This window comes from Podarcis tiliguerta, assembly GCF_965153285.1.
Source record: "Podarcis tiliguerta genome assembly, chromosome: 4".
Taxonomy (NCBI): domain Eukaryota; kingdom Metazoa; phylum Chordata; class Lepidosauria; order Squamata; family Lacertidae; genus Podarcis; species Podarcis tiliguerta.
The window spans coordinates 64,505,873-64,523,911 of NC_139537.1; the positions used below are offsets into that span (position 1 = coordinate 64,505,873).

Sequence of the window (18,039 nt, forward strand, 5' to 3'; positions counted from 1 at the left end):
CTATTCTGCCACCCCATTAGAGTTCTTTTTTTAAAGTTCTCTTTTTTTGTACCCCTCAACCCTTGAGATTTTCACCAAGCTTCCTACCATCTCCCTCATATGTGGATGCAGCTATCTTAAGTACCCACACATGGAGAACTGAGTTTGCTATTTGATTTGTTATTATGTTTTTACTTGGTAGGTTTAAAGTGACTCAGATGATAATGTGTCTTCAGACCCCCACATTTCCCATAATTATCATATGGACAATAGTTTCATATTCAAATGTTCCCTTCTGTAACTACACTTCCCTTCCAATCAGTTGTTTAGAGCAAGAATAGCAGTAAAGCTGGATGTCAGCTTCTTCAAATACCCCTCTGCATCCAAACCCTTCCACCCACACTGTGCTTTGCAAAGCCACTTTTAACAGCACCTATGCTACTTCCCATAGTCAATCCCAAACTTATCATCAGCTTAATCTCCTTCCCACATGGCACTGTTCCCCACCCCAAATTTCTTCACTATGTCAAAACAAAACAAAAAACATCCTGGCAGCTTAAACTACCTTGCCATACAACTCTCCAGGGTCACTATTACCCATTCCGGTTTGACTGCAAATGCTGGCAAATTACAAATTCCACACTCTGCACTGCATGATCACAGAGATCTGTATTAAAGCATACTGCAGCAATCACTGGTATGTCAGATAGTTTACAGCATAGCTACCAAGCCCTGGCAGATCTAAATGTGGACTGTGGTAAAGATTAGGCCTTAAATCTGACAACCCTACTGTTGAACATATACTACTGATTTCAGGAAATCTTGAACAACACCGGCTCACGAACTAATTATTTAGGACTGCAAATGCTGAAAGTAAAGGAATTACAAGAGAGGATGAAGCTTATTCCTCTATTTCAAAGGTTCACCAGCTCCCTCTTCTGGGTAATCAGAGGGATTTTCATCTATCATTAAACTGAAGGAGAGGGAAAGGGAATTCAAAGGCGACAAACTTAAACTGCCTAATCAGTTAATTATGGATTCCTGAGCAACTATGCTTAAATATTATTTATTGTATGTATTTAACTAACAAAAGTTGCATACTTATTTGATGGAAAACTTCTAAGCAGTTCACAAACCCATATTCTCCTAAATATACATCAGGACTAATGGCAAAACATCAACATGCACTGTTGTCAGTATCTAGATGGTTTAATTAAAAAACAAAAAAAATGTATTGACTTCAAGACAAACTGTCAAAGCAATGCCAACTTTTCGATGAAACACCATAAAACTCAAGTTAACAGGGAACAATTCTGCCGCTAAAAGCAGCTGGATAATACTGTTTCTAGAGGTGTAACATTACATTTAATGAAACAAGATTAAATGAAGCTTCATACTAACTGTAGCATTTAGAAGGCCAAGAAAAATATGGGGTTTCCCCCCAACTAAAGTTATATGAATGTTTAACAACTCACAGTTCAAAAGCTTCTATTCTCTGCTTCAGTTCTGCCTCTCGGGATCTTACTGTTTCAATATCTTTCAGCAGGCTTTGCCTTTGCAGATAAATTTCCCTTGCATCAATCTATTGGAAAAAACATATTTGTATTATAAGCAGCCCCAAATGTAGCAACAGCTGCACATTCTATATGAGATTTGGAAGGCTGTATTCACAACTAGCATTCTATTGTTAACTGGTTGCTGGAACTGCCTGTACTTCATTATGCAGTTTGCTGATAAAATTAGTTACTACTAGAAGACTTAGCAGTAGTTACAACAGGTATCTTATGAGTTATGGGAAGAGTTCTATGATTTATTTATTTTTAGGTGGCTAACAGTGCGAAGGGAATAAGACGCAAATATTAGGACATGGAAGATGCATTTCCACTTTTTCAAATACAGCATCCCACACAATTACTTATGCAGTGCATTTTAATAGCAGGTGGTCACATTTTTCGGCACAAATTGCAGATTAGGAACAAACCACATAGAAGTAACCTGCAAGCAAAATACATAGTCATTCCCAATACATTTCCCAGTATGGCTCTTGATATAGGATAAAACCTCCATTCTATTTAGTTCATTTTTTTCAAACATTACCTCTTGCTGCTTCTGAAGCCTCTCAATAGCATTTCTTTCTCGAGAGCTTAGAGCCTCTGACTTGGCTCTGTGAACTTTTTCAAATTCTTTACGAAGCTCTGAAATCTCTTTCTGGGATTGTGCTCTCTCGTCCATCTTAATTTTGGCTATTTCAACCTCTTTGAAGTGTTGCAACTGTGACATTCAAAATAAAATTATAAGTGTCAACTGTCACATAAAAACATTAGATCACAGGTAGATGGCTAATTCTTGTGACTAGCAAATCCCTCCTGTGTAAGAATGTGATAAAGTACCATGGTAAATCCACTGCTCTACAACTAATCAGATCTCCCAATTTTCCTTTTCTTAAAAGCAGCTGTTGGGTGAACAGGCATTTGCAGCAAGCACTGATGCATGCAAGGATTAAGCCACATTATAGCCCTGATCCAAGTCACTTCCTATAGTTTTTAAAGACAAAGTGATCTAATCACAGATCTCCTGTTTAATGTAAGTTTGGCCATTAAGTGAACAAGCAACTGAGACAGAGCATTTAGTTGATCCTGCAACTTATCCCTATGATTACTCCTACTAATCATAATGTAAACAGCCATGTCTTGCTCAATAAATGTTTGTCCTCTGCTTTTCCTTCATGTATTTTGTGTACTCTGAGAAAAAGTAAATTGTTGTACTAACAAAAGCATCAAATAAGCACATGAAAATTTGCATTAAGACTGACAAAACTTCATTGCCTCTCCTCCCATTTCCCTTCACCTTCTGAGACATTTCCTCTTGAAGCTGCTGTTCTACTTCTTTTCTATATTCAGCAAGTTTTACTTCAAACGACTCAGATTTGTGGCACTGAGGATACATGTCTGCAAACTGTTCATCAATCAGTTGAAGTTTCTCAGCTATGAAAAAATATACAAAAGGGATTGTTCCATTATATGTGATCATACTAAACAAAAGAAATTTACATTGTTGACATTTTTATAGGGGCCAGCTCTCCTAATTCATTTTATTATGCTATGATGCCAATGATGATTTATATTTATTGGTTGCTTTACTCATGGAAACATAGTAAGAAATACTAAAACCAGTTACAATAAACACCATCAATAACTCCCCCCATCCCAAATCACACATCTATAGAAATAAGAGACATGTCTTACAGATCCTGCCCCCTCCCCAAAGAGTCCACAAATACTTTTTAAAATCTTCAAATTAATGACCTAAAGCTTAGGTTAAAAGGAAGTCTTTGCCTGGTGCCTAACAGATAAATATAGCACCAGACAAAAGTCCCGTTAGAGAGCAGTCCACAAGCAGGAAGTAACTACTGAAAAGTGGCAGAGGGCACTCAATTGTGATTGACTGTGTCAACAGCCTGCACCATTCACATATTACACAAATTAGCCAGGGCCTCAAAAGAAGCACCAGTCATATGAGTCGGAAAATCCCCAAGAGCTACCTGGAAGCCATCCGCCTCCACGGGAAGGCCAACCTAATTGGTCCCCTGCCTCTGATGAGGGGGAAAGGGTCTGAAAGCATAAATCTATGACTAACCTCTACTAAAAAGAGCACCAAGGAATAAATGAAAGAGAGAAAACAATATAGAAATAAATCAGGTATCTAGCAGCCTGAAGCTATGCTCCAGCTTAAATAGATGCCACTGTACTCCAGACTGCATCTGTATTCCATTCCTAACTTTCATTCTATGAATAGATTGCTTGGGCTAGTATTGCATTTGTGTTAGATCTGTTCATCTGAAATATGTTTTCTGTCCTATGCAGTGTTTTGGAGTATACAGTACAGTGATGATAAAGGATATTCTGCAATGGCTAAAATGGAAAATAACCTTTTCCCCACAACCATAGAGAGAATGCCTGGGCTGCAGGTGCAGGAAGTAGAAGAGGATGATGTGACTGGTGTATACATTAGTATACTTTTTAACCCTGCAAGATTATTTTTGGGGGGGAGGGGAATAATTCTGCTATTTTTGTTCTACACTTGTGCAGCTGGCTAGGTGTAGCGAATTCATTGGACCAGTCTAGTACATACCTATGCAATCACATACCTATCTTTCCAGAGAACTCTCTGTACCATTTTCAACGTTTCTGTTTTCTCTCAAAGCACAAAACTCACAACCATATTGTGTTGAAATGTGAACCCACAATTATGTTTTGATCCACATTTAGAAACTGCAACATATAAATATGTGCAACTCCTTCCTAGCTAAAAGCTTTCCCAACTTTTTTGAAGGATTATATGCTTTTTAAAGGTAAAAAGTTGTACATATACTCCAGTTAGTGAAGAGTTATGTCAGAAGCAGTAGGAAAGCAAGGCTACAGAACAGATGCTACAGTATTCTCTTTCTTAAGGCTGAATATATAAATAGCTAAGAAAGTCTGAGGATAAAGCAATTGCAGTAACTCCACTTACCAAGAGATTCTTTACCAGGTGTGGGACTGGTCTGAGTTTCTGTGTTGCAGATCTGCTTATGCAGGCTATGGTCTATCAGTTCAGTTAATATCTGTACAAGAAAGCCTTAGAGATACACCATTAATCACACATCTCTTCTCCAACAAATGACAAGTTTCAAACTCAAGAAGGAATAAATAATATTTTGCAACAGTAAAAGAGTACCAATGAACGGAAGTTGAACAATTCTAAAGAAAAAAAGCTGCCCCTCTTATTTTTAAAATTTCTTCAAAAAGAGCCTATGGTAGCAAATAATACATAAAAATGTTTTTTTTTAAAAAAAAACAACTAAACATATCTGAAACATTTCAAAACAGGTAAAACATTTTTAACATATAACATGTACATATGGTTTCCAACACCCATATTATGGGGAAGTTGTTTGAGAGTGTGCTGGCTGCCCAGTTCCAGGTACTCTTGGAGAAAGCAGATTATCTAGACTCATTTCAGTCTGGGTTCAGGCCTGGTTATGAGACTCCATTGGTCTTGATCACCTTGGATGCTCTTTATCAGGATAGGGGACTGTAACCCTCTTACTCTACCACTCAGCTGCTTTTGATACTATCAACAATGCTTTCCTGCTGGTTCGGCCTTGTGAGTTGGGAGCAGGGGACACTCTTCTGCAGTGTTACCACTATTTGTGGGGCTGGTTCCACAGATAGCATTAGGTAACCGTTTGTTAGCAGTTATGAAAGGAACCATCTTGTCCACACTACTATTCAACATCTATATAAAGCTATTGGGAATGGTCATTAAGGGAGTGCTTCTTATTTCTCTGCAACATCTGAATCAGGAGCTGTGCAGATTCAGAATCAGTGACTGAGAGTAGTGATGGACTAGATGAGGGCCAATAAACAGAAACCCAGCAAGATAGAGGCTTTGTGAGTAGGTTGTCCCCAGGTCCAGGAATTAGGCAATTTGCCTGGTCTGGATAAGGTTGCACCTGCTCTGCAGGAGCTGGTTCATACAATGGGGTGCTTCTGAATCCATCATTAACACTGGAGGCTCATGTGGCTCCAGGGGAAATGAGTGTCTTCTATCAGTTTCAGTAGATATGCCAGCTGCAGCCATTCCTAGAGACAGTCTTGCTGCAGTGACCCAGGCACCGGTAACCTCAATACTTTATTAATGCAATGTGTTCTACATGGGGCTTCCATAATATTGGTCTAGAAGCTGTGCAGAATGAAGCAGTTAGGTTACTAACACCATTTTTAAAGGAACTGCCCTGGCTGCTAATTTGCTACAGCACCAAGTTTTAGGTATTAACGTATAAGGCCCCAAACAATTTGGGACCAGGTTATCAAAGTGAACATCTTCACCTACGCAAATCTGCCCATTCCCTAACATCACCTAACATCATGGATAAGCCACAGCCAGAAGACATCCACTTGGATTACCCAGTAAGAGGGCCTTCCCTGGCTGTGTCCACTCTCCCAAATTGTCATCCCTAGAAATAAGGCATGCGCCAACAATGAGGCAACTCCAGCACATGCTGAAAACTTTTTTGTTTAGCAAGGTTTGTGATGGCTACTGATGCTACTTTTTCTTGTATTTGTATTATATTTTGATACTGCTGCACACAGGCTTCAGGTGGCCACAAAATGTGCATTATTTTGTTTTTCTGTCTAAATATTTATGTATGCTATCCAGAGTTGCTGTTCAAACTCCTCTCCTCCAAACAGCAGCTTGCCTCTTCAGCAGCAGGATCTGCTTATGCGAAAATGTCAAAGAAACCACTGGACACTTATTTTAATGTCAAATGTTTCCATCTGTTTTTAACTGCTGTACTTTTATTATTAACATTAAAAAAAATTAAACCATGGAGATTTTGAGTGAAACCCAGTTTTGAGTTAACTGTTATTTAAACAATTAATTAAATTGTTTAAACACGTGTGCATAATTTTAAACACACACAATATCTTTGGACTGTGGCCTACAATCTTAACTTACTTAGAATATATGTACATTATAGTTGTACCTTTCGTATTCTCTTTTTCTGAAGCTGAAATCTGGAAAAACAAAAAAATTATTTAGTCAATTTATACTGCAGTCCCGAGCTCCAGCTGAAGAGCTGCAAAGTAGCTGCCACACCCCAAGCCCTGCCACTCCCACTGGCCAGGGCAAAAGCTATGGGACATATCCTTCCCCCTTTTTTGCTGTGTGAATTCCAGGCAGGTGCACCAGAGGGGCCTGAGGAACAGGCAGCATCCCACAATACTCCCTTTGGGGCTTTTCTGCAAGCTTCTGCCAGTGAGAGAACAACCACTAATAGTTTCCCACTCCACAGAGTGCAGTAGGGCCTTCGCAGCAGTGAAGCAAAGGGTCTCTACCACCTTATCCTAACCCTCTTCCACAGCACAGGTGGAGGATTTTGACTGCATTCTTATCTACCCAATGCTTAACAAAAAATAAGATTGCAAGAAATAAATTATTTTACCAGTGCTTTGTAAAGATCAGTCTTTGGATTGATCCTTATCAGCTGTAGTAAATCTTGCATGGTGAGCGCCTTTATAAGGAGATAAAGAAACCGGATAACTCTCAATTATACATTTGACAATCCATATTGTCAAAACAAAAAAGTTAAACAACTAAGCCAACAAAATCAAAATGAGATAATGATTGGGATATCACATATACCTTCACTGTTTGTATCAAGGCCAATTATTGCATGCCATCATACACACTTTTGCAGTCAAACACACAGGCACTCAGAAGTTAACACAGTTTCACAATGATTCGCATTGAGTCTTACAATCATTCACTCTTGCATACACACACGAGTTCACACATACACAATGTCTCACCTTCAGAGGCTCAGAAACAGCCACTCAGTCAGGCATGCACAAAGTCTTTCCTAGAATTTTCCATAACATATCTCAGACTGCTTCTAAGCTGGCTGATCCAACTGTAATTAACTTTCCAATCAACAGCATTCATTCTGAAGTGGCTTCTTCTCTGTACTTTAGATGTTTTGTGGGACCATTTGACCTCCAGTAGGCATTGGAAAGAAGACCCTACATCAGGCATTCCCAAACTCGGCCCTCCAGAAGTTTTGGGACTACAACTCCCATCATCCATCGTTAATAGGACCGTGGTCAGGGGTGATGGGAATTGTAGTCCCAAAACATCTGGAGGGCCGAGTTTGGGGGTGCCTGCCCTACACAGATGAACCTGATCCTGCTGTACGTACCCATAATGTCTTCTTCCTGAGATTTCCAAGACTAATTAAAGGCCTGATCCTAGCAGAAACAGATCCCTCTGTCTCCTGTTGGCAAGTCAACAGACTTTCCTACACCCACTTTTGGACTGTTTGTAGTTACATATAAAATGTGGACACACACACACACACAGCATTATGCTCTTCTGGAGTGGTGGTGTTATAAATTGTTTGAGGATTCTAGGGGGTCAATGTGTGCATGGCCGTGTGTGTGTGTGTGTACTGGTGTTCAGTAAGATAGCTAAGATCTGTTACTGGGCCACACTTACTTACTTACTTACCTAGTAAAAAATGACAAATGCATTTTTGGACTAAAGATGGTCTAGATAGGTTGATAGACAATGTAATAACTGCACTGGATAAACAGGACTTCATTTATGTACTGAGCATAATTTAACACATCCTTCAAAAGAAGGTACTTACCTTATCCTTTTCTAATCCACTTTCTGGATAGAAGACAGACAGTGAATATTCATAGCCACATCTGCGCAGGTGATCTGCCACCAGACTGTTAGAAGCACCAATTAACAATGAACTGCATTCACTAGAAACAGCTTGTGGCTGAATTTTTCCACTTAAAATGGGATTCATTAGATCATGTATGAGCTGGTTTCGAAGCTGTGTCTGGCACAAAGAAAAAATTATATTATTGTTAACTGGGATTTCTAGAAGAAAAAGTGAAAAAGAAACATTAAATAAATTGAAAAAAGTTTAAGACTTTGATATGTTAAGTGTACTGAAACCTTGTGTTACACTGGTGTGTATAATGCTTTACGCATTGAACAGTCAAGCAATACATCAAGAGAAAATCTGGCAGTAATATTTCTTTCAATATATCTCACAATTTCATGGCTTATATACACACACCTTTGCCCTACAGTTGTGACTACTATATCAATGTCTACTTTATTGTGCTTTAAATATATTGAAAGCTGCCTTGAGAATTTCAGTGAGTAGGCAGGGTATAAATACTGCTTAATAAATTAAAACCCTTATTTTAATCTTGCTTAATTATATCAAATACCTTAAGTGAATCCAAAACACCTCGGCTCTTAAATGTCTGATATAGTCTTCTCCGGAGTTCATCTTGTGACAGAGCTGGAAATTCATCTGAAGACATTAGGATCTGAAAACATGAGAAAACAATATTGCTATTTTTGCAGACAACCAAAAACACAAGCCATGGTAACAGAAATGTTGCCAGGTTTTTAATAATCGCATATCAAAACCCCGAATTTCAAAATTTTAAAGTCTTAAGTGATTCTTAGCAGCATGCATCAAATCAGCATTTTTGAGTTGCAAATGCAGGGCTATCAATTAGTGAAGTAAACACTTGCCATCTACAAACATCCTGGTACTTACAAAAGCAGTATTCAACAAAGGAAGTAAACAAGCATGATTAGTTATATATCTAAGCCACTTTCCTATGTTCTTCTGTTGCCAGCTGTTCTATTCAGAGCATTGAAACTACAATGGCAAAGAACTGGAGACTTGTCCATTTTTAAAAATGCAGGCCTCAAAATTGTATGAATAGGTTTGATCCCAATGGGATGGAAATTTTAAAATGGGTTTGCAAGGAGATTGACTAGGGATTGTGGCAGTGTAAAGGGTAACTGAAGCAAGTAAGGTTGAAGGTAGGATTGAAACACACATTATAATTAAAAAAGGGTGCCTTACTGAAGTCTGAACAGCCTAATGAACTTTCTATATTTATTTTGTTTCTTTAATGTGCATGATTCTTTAATGTTATATTCTGTATGAATGAAAACCGGTACATCAAAAGCATACTTTGAATGCCCCTAAAACAGAACTAGAATGCAGTCCTATATGTGCTTACCAAAGAACAAGGCCCACAGAATTCAGTGACTTCTGAATAAGTACACTTAGGACCATACATTAAAACATCTCACTTTTACTGTGCACAAAATGTAAGTAACATTCCATCCCACCTCCCGATATTCTTCCAATTCTAAAATGATCAAGAAACAGAACTGGGGATTAGGCCAGTACAGCAGATATAATAGGCTCAATTCCCAATGGTGAGTTGACCAGTGTCACAACGACGTCAACCCTTGCATTATACAGCTGTGGTAAACACAGCAATGCTTCTGCCAGTTGTGTTGCCACAGAGAGTAGCCAGCATGAGGCCCTGAAATGGGCACTACAAGGGGTGGGGTAGGATTCACTGGATCTTAGTCCCATCCACTCTCTGGAGAGGGGTCTGATTTATGCCTCTCTGCTATAGCAGCTTAGAGCTGGTGCAGCAAAAAACCCGCCAAAAAACCCCTCCATTTTCATCAGTGTTCAAAACTCCCATTGTTCTAGGCGCATTTTGTGACAGGGAAATTCATTAGCATGAGCAGTTCCTGAGCTCTGGGCACAGTGCTGTGCCTAGGATTTCAGATTAAAACTACAGAGTGGAAGGAGAGGACGACCTTTTTCTGCCTCCACACTTCCAGCTACTCTCTGAAGACTGGAAAAAGAGACCCGCTTAAGAATATTAGGGGGATTGGCAGGATAAGGACTAGACACCATGTGAAAAATGAATAGAATTATTTTAGCTGTAGTTCATTCATTTTCAGCTTTGTATTTTTTAAAAAAGCATGCTTAGACATTCCGGTGTTGGGCTCATAACCTAGGTTTAAGGTGCCATATCTCTGACACCTTTCATATCTTTGTTTCTAAACACTGCTTTTCATCCTGGTTGGCAAGCCTGTGAGTGTAATTGAGAATTTGTTGTGACCAGCCTCCCAGGGCCGACTCAGATTGTTCTGCCTATGAAATATTACGATATGCATAACATTCAGAATCAACAGAAAATTGACGTATGTGGTGACACAATTGTTTTAAGATTCTAGAATAACAGAACTGAAAGGAATCTGAGATGTCATCTAGACCTGCTCAACACCAGATCAGAAATGCAGGATTACAACACCTGTGACAGCCATCTCTACTTAAACACCTACAAGAAGTCACCACCACATAGGCGTAGCCAAGGAGAGGCAGCTGCTACCCCTAAATCAAGTAAATACAAATACTTAACTGACCAATCACATCACAGCTAGCTTGGTTCTGCCCCCTAACATAAATGCTCCCCCCCCCCCAATAAATCCTGGCTATGTGCATGCACCACCACCTCGTGAAACAATATGCTCCTCTGTCAAACAGCTCATCCTGTAAGGAAGTATGCCTCCCTGTTATCTCCATCCAGTGCCCTGGTAAATGCCAAGTGGGGAAAGAAAGAGAAAGAAAATACATCTTCTTGCCCTGGAGGAGGAGCTATTGTCACAGTATTCGAGCTGCCTATTTCATTTAACTACTAGATGCAACCGAATTTAATACAGGCCATGTTAGCAGTGGACAACGCCAGGGTTTTCCCCGTTTCCTACCCATTCCCCAATACGGTGTCTGTTCAATTGTGAAACGAACTAGGGGGTAAGCTACTTTACAGGTTGAGTCTCCCGACCTTTTTCGTAGTCCCTGGGAAACTTCAGACACCTTCTAAATAATACCAATAATAACAATGCGAGTTGCGCGCAGTCCAGAGCACATTCTCTTACGTGTTTTTTTTTTAAACGACCCTTCCTACTAGCCCACCTCTTTGCTAGACCTTTCGCTCCCCGCCTGCTTTCTGGCCGGCCCCGAGAAGCGCACTCCGCTCCCCGCCCGCCTGGTCGTACCGCGAGGGCGGCTGCGAAAGGGAGCGGCTACGCTTCTCTGGTCAAGGAGAGGCGCTTCAGGAAGCCGGCCGGGCACAACTCGTGAGGCGCGGCGGCGGGGCCCTTCTCAGCTCCTCCTTCCGAGTTTCAGGGTCTATTTTGTGGCGAGGAGAGCGGGGAAGTTCTGACACGGGCAGAAAAAGGGAGGCAGCAGCAGTCCGTGAAGTCGCCTCTGAGGCGCGACGAGAGGCTCTTCCAACGGCCTCGCGCAGACGCGCTTCTCAAGGTCCCGCCCCCACTCCCAACGGCCACTCGCTCCCAACCGCCGCTTCTAGGCTCTCGTTGCCGCGGTTACTGCGCTCAGCCAAACACGTCGCTATTGCAGAACTCTCGCGACAACTCGCCGCTGAGAGACCCGCCCATCAGAATCAACCAATAAAAGGGGCTGGTCTCTATGACTACATCACTCTGCGCCGGATGTTTTGGGGAGGAGCGCCTCGCTGCCTTCTGTTTTCTCTTGTTTCTGTATCTGCTTTCTGGAGCTCAGGTAAAACCTCTTCTTCCTACTCCTGTTAAAACGTCTGCTTGGAAAATAGTAAAACTGGCCCCCCGCTGAACGGTCGAGGGTAGAGGCATTAATGGGGGACACCGGTGGTTCCCCGTTGAGGTTCTGTGCGGTTCATGCCCACTCACCCTGAGGCCTGAATGTCTGCCAGGATGATAGAATCATATAATTGCATAGTTGGAAAGGACCATGAGGGTCATCTAGTCTAGCCCCTGTGATTTGCAGGAATCTTTTAGGCCAATGTGGGGCTCGAACCCACGACCTTGAAATCAATAATCTCTTTTCTTTTTGTTGTTGGTATCGGTCTGCCTGGAGATACAATGGAGTGTGCCTCCAGGGGTGAAGTTAACTGCTGCGTTTGCAGCACTAAAGTGACCTCCCCAGGATGCAAGCCTGGGCACTGTGAACGGAGGTTCTGGGCTTCCCCTACAACAAGACTTCACTCTTGGCCTCACTAGTGTGGTCCAGATGAAAGCAGAGCTACTTAGGAAAGAAGGTTGGAGAGAAAGACCAGCTTGAGTCTTCAGCTGTATGATCTATGCTCTTTTTCAGACTTCAGCTGTATGATCTATTCTCTTTTTCAGAAGGAATATCTTAATCATGTCTGGAAGCTTCTACTTTGTAATTGTGGGTCACCATGATAATCCAGTGTTTGAAATGGAATTTCTACCAGCTGGTAAAGTAGAGTCTAAGGTGCAAATTTTTGTATAAATACTGAATTTTTACATAGTCATGAGCATGTCTAAGTCCAGAAAGCTGATAGCTCAAGGTCTGTATTAATTTGATGTCAATAGTTGGTTTCTAATTAAATTTGCTGCCATTGAAAATGTTACTGCCCTTATGTAGGGCCTATGTATCTGATTGATGCTTGATTCCTCCCTCTTCCCTCCCCTCCAGCCCCACTTCATCCCCCAAATCAGGCTGATTCAGCATCCAGTCATACCCTGGGTTAACATTTTATGGAGGCAGAAAGAATACTGTCTGTATATCTGGTGCATTACTGGCCAAATGTATATTACATTTTGCAGCGCATCACAGAAAGTTGTTTTATGCCATACTCAGTTTTGTTGTTTTTTTCAGGATGACCATCGCCATCTCAATCAGTTCATAGCTCATGCTGCTCTTGACCTAGTAGATGAGAACATGTGGCTGTCTAATAATATGTACCTGAAGACTGTGGACAAGTTTAATGAATGGTTTGTTTCTGCTTTTGTCACAGCAGGACATATCCTTTTTTGCTGGAACCTCCAACCTGTGGGCATGTCTTGGTCTGCCAAGGTGTCCAATTTGCCAAGGGGTCCAATTTCTACAAACCATGTCCATCAGCTGACATCACTGATGGTGTCCTACCTTGGCTGCAGGATTCTGTTCCCAGTAGGGAACAAGATGGCACAGCCATGGAAGCAGGATTTAATCCCTGCTCATAAACTGAATTTGGATCAAAGCCTTGTGCAATAATGTCCCTCGAAGTAGCTTTCATTTACCATACTTCAAAGAGCCTTTTGCAAAGACTTTATGGCAGCTCCTACACTCCTCTTTGAGCCTTCTGGAGGCTCTTAAAGCCTTTTGCAAGTTTCATCCCTCCCTCTTTCAGGCCCTGATTTCAGAGGCTTAAAGGGGAAGCAGGAGAGACCTGGAAAAGGCTTTGCGAGTCTCCCCTTTTAAGCCAATAAGTAAGGCAGATAATGATAAGGAAATGGCTGTAGTCAAAATAGGTTCCCCACCTGTTTTAGAGCATTTTTTGTTGTTCTGTAGTTAATAAAAGGGATAAATGGATATGATTGATTTTGAGCTAATGCAGAACCAGAGTGTATTCATTTGAGAATGGGAGGCAACTATGAACTGAAATACATGGTGCCATCTGGAGAGGATTAAACATTGCTTTTGGGTCACACAAGCGGCCCTTCAATTTGTACCCAATGGAAGTATGATTTCATATTTCCAAATGTTATTGCTCACTTGCTTAGGCCATCTTGACCCGCTCATACAAGGTGCACTTGGCTGATGTCTGCCATCTGTTTCACATACTACAAATCTAGGCAATTCCCTTTTAGTTCAGGAATCAAATTAGGGGACCCTCAGGTCTAGTCCGACTTAGTACCTTTATCTCTATATTGTACTTGCACTCGTCTGTCTTCATGCTGATAACCTAGTGTGCATGCCTGAGAAAAGCAAGTGGCAGCCCAGGTAGGGCTACTGGCAGAAGTGGGGGTGGGGGTCTTTCTTCCCGTTTATCCACACATACCTGCTGCCCCCAATAAGTGACAGGGAGTACAGGGTGTGACTGGGGGCAAGCTGTGAGAGGAAGGAAAAGATCAGGGATAAAGGAAGGGTGGTTGGTAAAACCCCTAGGCACCCACTACTGTTAAAAAAGTTGTTATTTTCTTAATTTGTTCTACATATGAGATTTATAATGCTTCATGATGTAAGGCAAGAAGATGGAATCAAAAACTTCTTTAGTGATGTCTATGACTTGTATATAAAGGTAAGTATCCATAACAGAGGTAGCTAGCATTGTGCCCTCTGGCTATTGTTGAACTACAGCTCCCATTAGTGCAAGACACCAGAGGTAATGGTCAGGGATGATGGGAGTTGTAACCCAGCAACAGCTGGAGAGCCCTATATCTTCCTTCATTGATCAACTCTTATCTGTGCTAATACAGTGGTACCTTGGTTTAAGAACAGCCCTGTTTACGAACTATATGGTTTACGAACTCCACAAAACCGGAAGTAGTGTTTTACGAAGTTTACCTCAGTCTAAGAATGGAATCTGAACAGTGGAAGGGCACCGGCAGTGGGAGGCCTCATTAGGGAAAGAGCGCCTCAGTTTAAGAACGGTTTCGGTTTAAGAATGGACTTCCAGAAATGATTACGTTCGTAAACCTTGGTACCGCTGTATAGGAAGCTATGTAGTATTAATATTGGGAATCTTGGTCTGGAAAAGGCACCCTATCTTATTCAGTTTTCACCTAGAGGAGGTTAATTAGCAGTCAAGTCTATGAACAGAACCGCATTTAGAAGGAAGTGTAAATTGCTGTTTAGCATGTTTATATTATAAAGGATGACATATTTAGGCTTACGTTACAAGGACTCCCCCCTGCCTCACCCCCAAAGTGATGGAAAGGAAGATTCCACAGCACAGGTATAACAAGTTGTGTTGACAATACAGGAAAGCAAGCTGGACCGCTTCTGAAATGAGTCAGTGACTTATGCTAGGAAGCAACATGTGTCATAGGAGGGAAGGAGTTGTATGCACACCCCTTCTTTCCTGCCAGGTTTTCACAGTAGAAACAAATGATCTGCACTTACTTTGCTTTTCAGGAACAAGAGGCAAAGAAATTTGGCCCTGCCTCCTCATTCAAGGACAGAAATAATATGATCACTCACTTTGTACATTGCATTAAATTATGACTTGTGAATGCACACCATGCTAGTCCATGCTGCTGAAAAGCTTAGATTGTGCTCATGGTTTGTTTGGAAAGAAACAGGCCTAGGTTCAGCTATCAAATGGTGGCACAGAAGCAGGGGAGAAGCGGAGAACTCTGTAGCAGCATGCTACACCATAGTTTGTTTTAAACTATGGTTTAATATGAAGTACAAACTAGGGCGGTATCAGACAGCTACGTATGGCTAGAACAGTCATGTAGATCCTGACATTAACTTATTGTCTAAAAAGTATTTGGAGATGGTTGATCATAGTGGGAAATAACAGTTGTGCCCACCTGTAGTAGAGACTTTTGCTTGCATAGTGGGACTTCTCTCACTAGCCCCTGTGTACACCAAAATCTGCTTCAGGGTTTGGGGACTCCTGTGAAGATTTTGGAGATAGTTGGAAGATGAAGTACCCTCATGCAGTGTTGAATTTTCCTTTTCTAAAAAAAACCTCATCAACTGAATAGTCATATTTACCTAATTCACAAGCAACACTAAACAAAAACCATTCTCCTCTTGTTGTGCGCTAAGCCATGGTTTGGCATTGCATGTCCAAACCTGGGCTCATGGTTTGTCTTGCTCCAGACAAACCATGAGCTGTAAGCAAAGAGCAATACTTTGCAGTTTGTCTAGAGCAAGATAAATCACAAGACTGGATTCAGATAACATACTAGCTCACAGCAGCAGGAATGGCAGAGGAGCAAAGTGGCTGTAATTTGGCTTAGCTGTATGTGTGAACTGAGCCACTCAAAGTGGTTCAGCCTAGACCTTTTTTGGCATGTCTTAATTACTAATATGTTCTCACTATGTTAATTTCCTTCCTCAGTTTGCGATGAATCCATTTTATGAACAGAATTCCCAGATTCGATCAACTGCATTTGACAGAAAAGTCCAGTTTCTTGGGAAAAAGCATCTTTTAAGTTGAGTTACTATAACTGTATTAGAACCTAATTAGCCAGCTGTATATCTGACATTTCTGAACCTATAAAGGCTCATCTATATTTAAAACAAACAAACCACTTAAGGCTATCTATTACCTTGTATGAAAACCAATTTCAGGAGCCTAACAGATGTCTTTATTATAGGTGATCACTCTAGCTATAAAACATTTGTATATATCAAAATTAATTTTAAAAATTAAATATTTAAAGCAGCACCTCCACTAGCTTGGCAAAAGGTTAAATGAAGAACCTAGTTTTTTTTAATAACTAAAGCAAGCCAGACCTCAGGATTTTTTGATCAGTGTGAAAGCATTCAGTTCAGGGCTATGTCAGTATTAAGACTAACCAGATACCAGAATGGTGTGTTGAAATGAAAAAGCAGAACAGAAACACAACTACCCCGAAACACATAGTTACAAGTGAATCGCCTCAGTTCAACTTGCTACCATTTTATTGGAATAATTGAGCACATAGTTGGGCAGAAACGCACTATTTGCTTACAAGTGACTTCATTATCACATGCACATGTGAATGAAGCAACAGGATGCAAAAAGGATGATGTGTTTTGCCTGAAAACTTATTTGTAGTAACTTGCTGCTCCTCAAGTTTTTACTCAAAGTATTAACACCAAGCAACTAAACTGAAATTTAAAAGGTCAGAACTAAATCCCACTACTTTGTTTTCTATAATACGCTTATTATATTGGGAACAATCCAATCAGGTTAAGCACTATCCAGTCCTATTCTAGGTAGATTGAATAGCCTGTATTCTTAATCCTCTAACTTTGACATCAGTGATGTGTACTGTATATGAAAGACCATATAGCCTTAGCCTGGAAAAGAGTAAGGAAGAAAGCCAAAAACATCTATAGGTAGTCTGGTTCTCAATAAAGCCTTACATTAAATAACTCATTTATATGTTTTGCTTAAGCCTATTGAAGTTTCATTGTGCTAGATTCCTACTTGGGGGTTACGTTTCACGACAAACATACTGAAGTAATAGGATAACATATGTGATGTTTGATTCATTTGCAGAGATTCTGAATTAACATTCCAAATAAAATGTAAATTTATAATATTATATGCATTGATGCTTTCTGAATGGGTCATTAAGTCTTTCAGTTCATTAAACTATTCTGATATTAACTGCTGCCCTGGGTATGTTGTAATTTAACAGGAGGAAGTATTCAGCAGTACAAACAGAGTATGCTGTGTCTTTAACCATTTAGATCTCTTTTCTTTAGTATATGTAGAAAAAGCCTTGGATAACTAGCACAAGTCATAATACTTCAGAGCTCTCTGAATTACAGTAACACAAGTCACAAAACCATTTGGCCCAAGGATTCTGTGACATTGTGCTGTTCAAGAACACACACTATGGCTGGCACCCAAAACTGTGCAGGCAGTGTTCTGCTCATGCAGCAGAACTTCTGCTTCCTCTCCCCACTACCCACCAATCTGCTGGATCAATTTTGGAGAATGCACGAGGGGCTTCAGGAGAGGAGAAAGTTGCTGTTTTACAAGCAAGAGTCTGTTGTGCAAACAAAATGGCAGCACTGGGTACAGCCCATTATAAATGGGCACAAGACAGGGTGGTATTCAACAAAGTTTTACTCTTGAGTGGACCCACTGAAATTAATGAACATAAGCTAGGTCCATTGAATTCAGTAGGTCTGTGTTGAGTAAAACTTAACTG

At 40.7% G+C, this 18,039-nt stretch overlaps 2 protein-coding genes across 8 annotated transcripts in view; one reads left to right on the top strand and one right to left on the bottom strand.

Annotated features, from left to right (window-relative positions):
• The window catches only part of OFD1 (OFD1 centriole and centriolar satellite protein), a 39,663-nt gene extending 27,855 nt beyond the window's left edge, over positions 1–11,808 (bottom strand). For 2 of the 6 annotated variants that reach the window (XR_014510414.1, XM_083437435.1), the window contains exons 1-9: positions 11,345–11,808; positions 8,772–8,873; positions 8,171–8,371; positions 6,968–7,036; positions 6,509–6,539; positions 4,492–4,596; positions 2,827–2,963; positions 2,077–2,250; positions 1,455–1,561 (exon numbers count right to left, since the gene is read on the bottom strand). Coding sequence is in view for 5 of the 6 variants with exons in the window: in XM_083437435.1 (XP_083293561.1) it covers positions 1,455–1,561; positions 2,077–2,250; positions 2,827–2,963; positions 4,492–4,596; positions 6,509–6,539; positions 6,968–7,036; positions 8,171–8,371; positions 8,772–8,867 (920 nt within the window). In the remaining variant the exon portion in view is untranslated. The remainder of the gene's footprint in view (positions 1–1,454; positions 1,562–2,076; positions 2,251–2,826; positions 2,964–4,491; positions 4,597–6,508; positions 6,540–6,967; positions 7,037–8,170; positions 8,372–8,771; positions 8,874–11,344) is intronic. The other 4 variants (XM_083437437.1, XM_083437439.1, XM_083437438.1 and 1 more) reach the window with 2 other exon arrangements.
• TRAPPC2 (trafficking protein particle complex subunit 2) lies at positions 10,632–17,489 on the top strand. 2 transcript variants are annotated; one of them, XM_083437508.1, is made up of 6 exons: positions 10,636–10,771; positions 11,792–11,953; positions 12,556–12,664; positions 13,052–13,194; positions 14,369–14,456; positions 16,230–17,489. In XM_083437508.1, the coding sequence occupies exons 3-6, from the start codon at positions 12,572–12,574 to the stop codon at positions 16,326–16,328; spliced, it is 423 nt and encodes a 140-aa protein (XP_083293634.1). In that variant the 5' UTR covers positions 10,636–10,771; positions 11,792–11,953; positions 12,556–12,571; the 3' UTR covers positions 16,329–17,489. The 2 variants fall into 2 exon arrangements, with proteins under 2 accessions (XP_083293635.1, XP_083293634.1); XM_083437509.1 differs by lacking the exon at positions 11,792–11,953 and having other exon boundaries at positions 10,632–10,771.
• Positions 17,490–18,039: the final 550 nt, after the last annotated feature.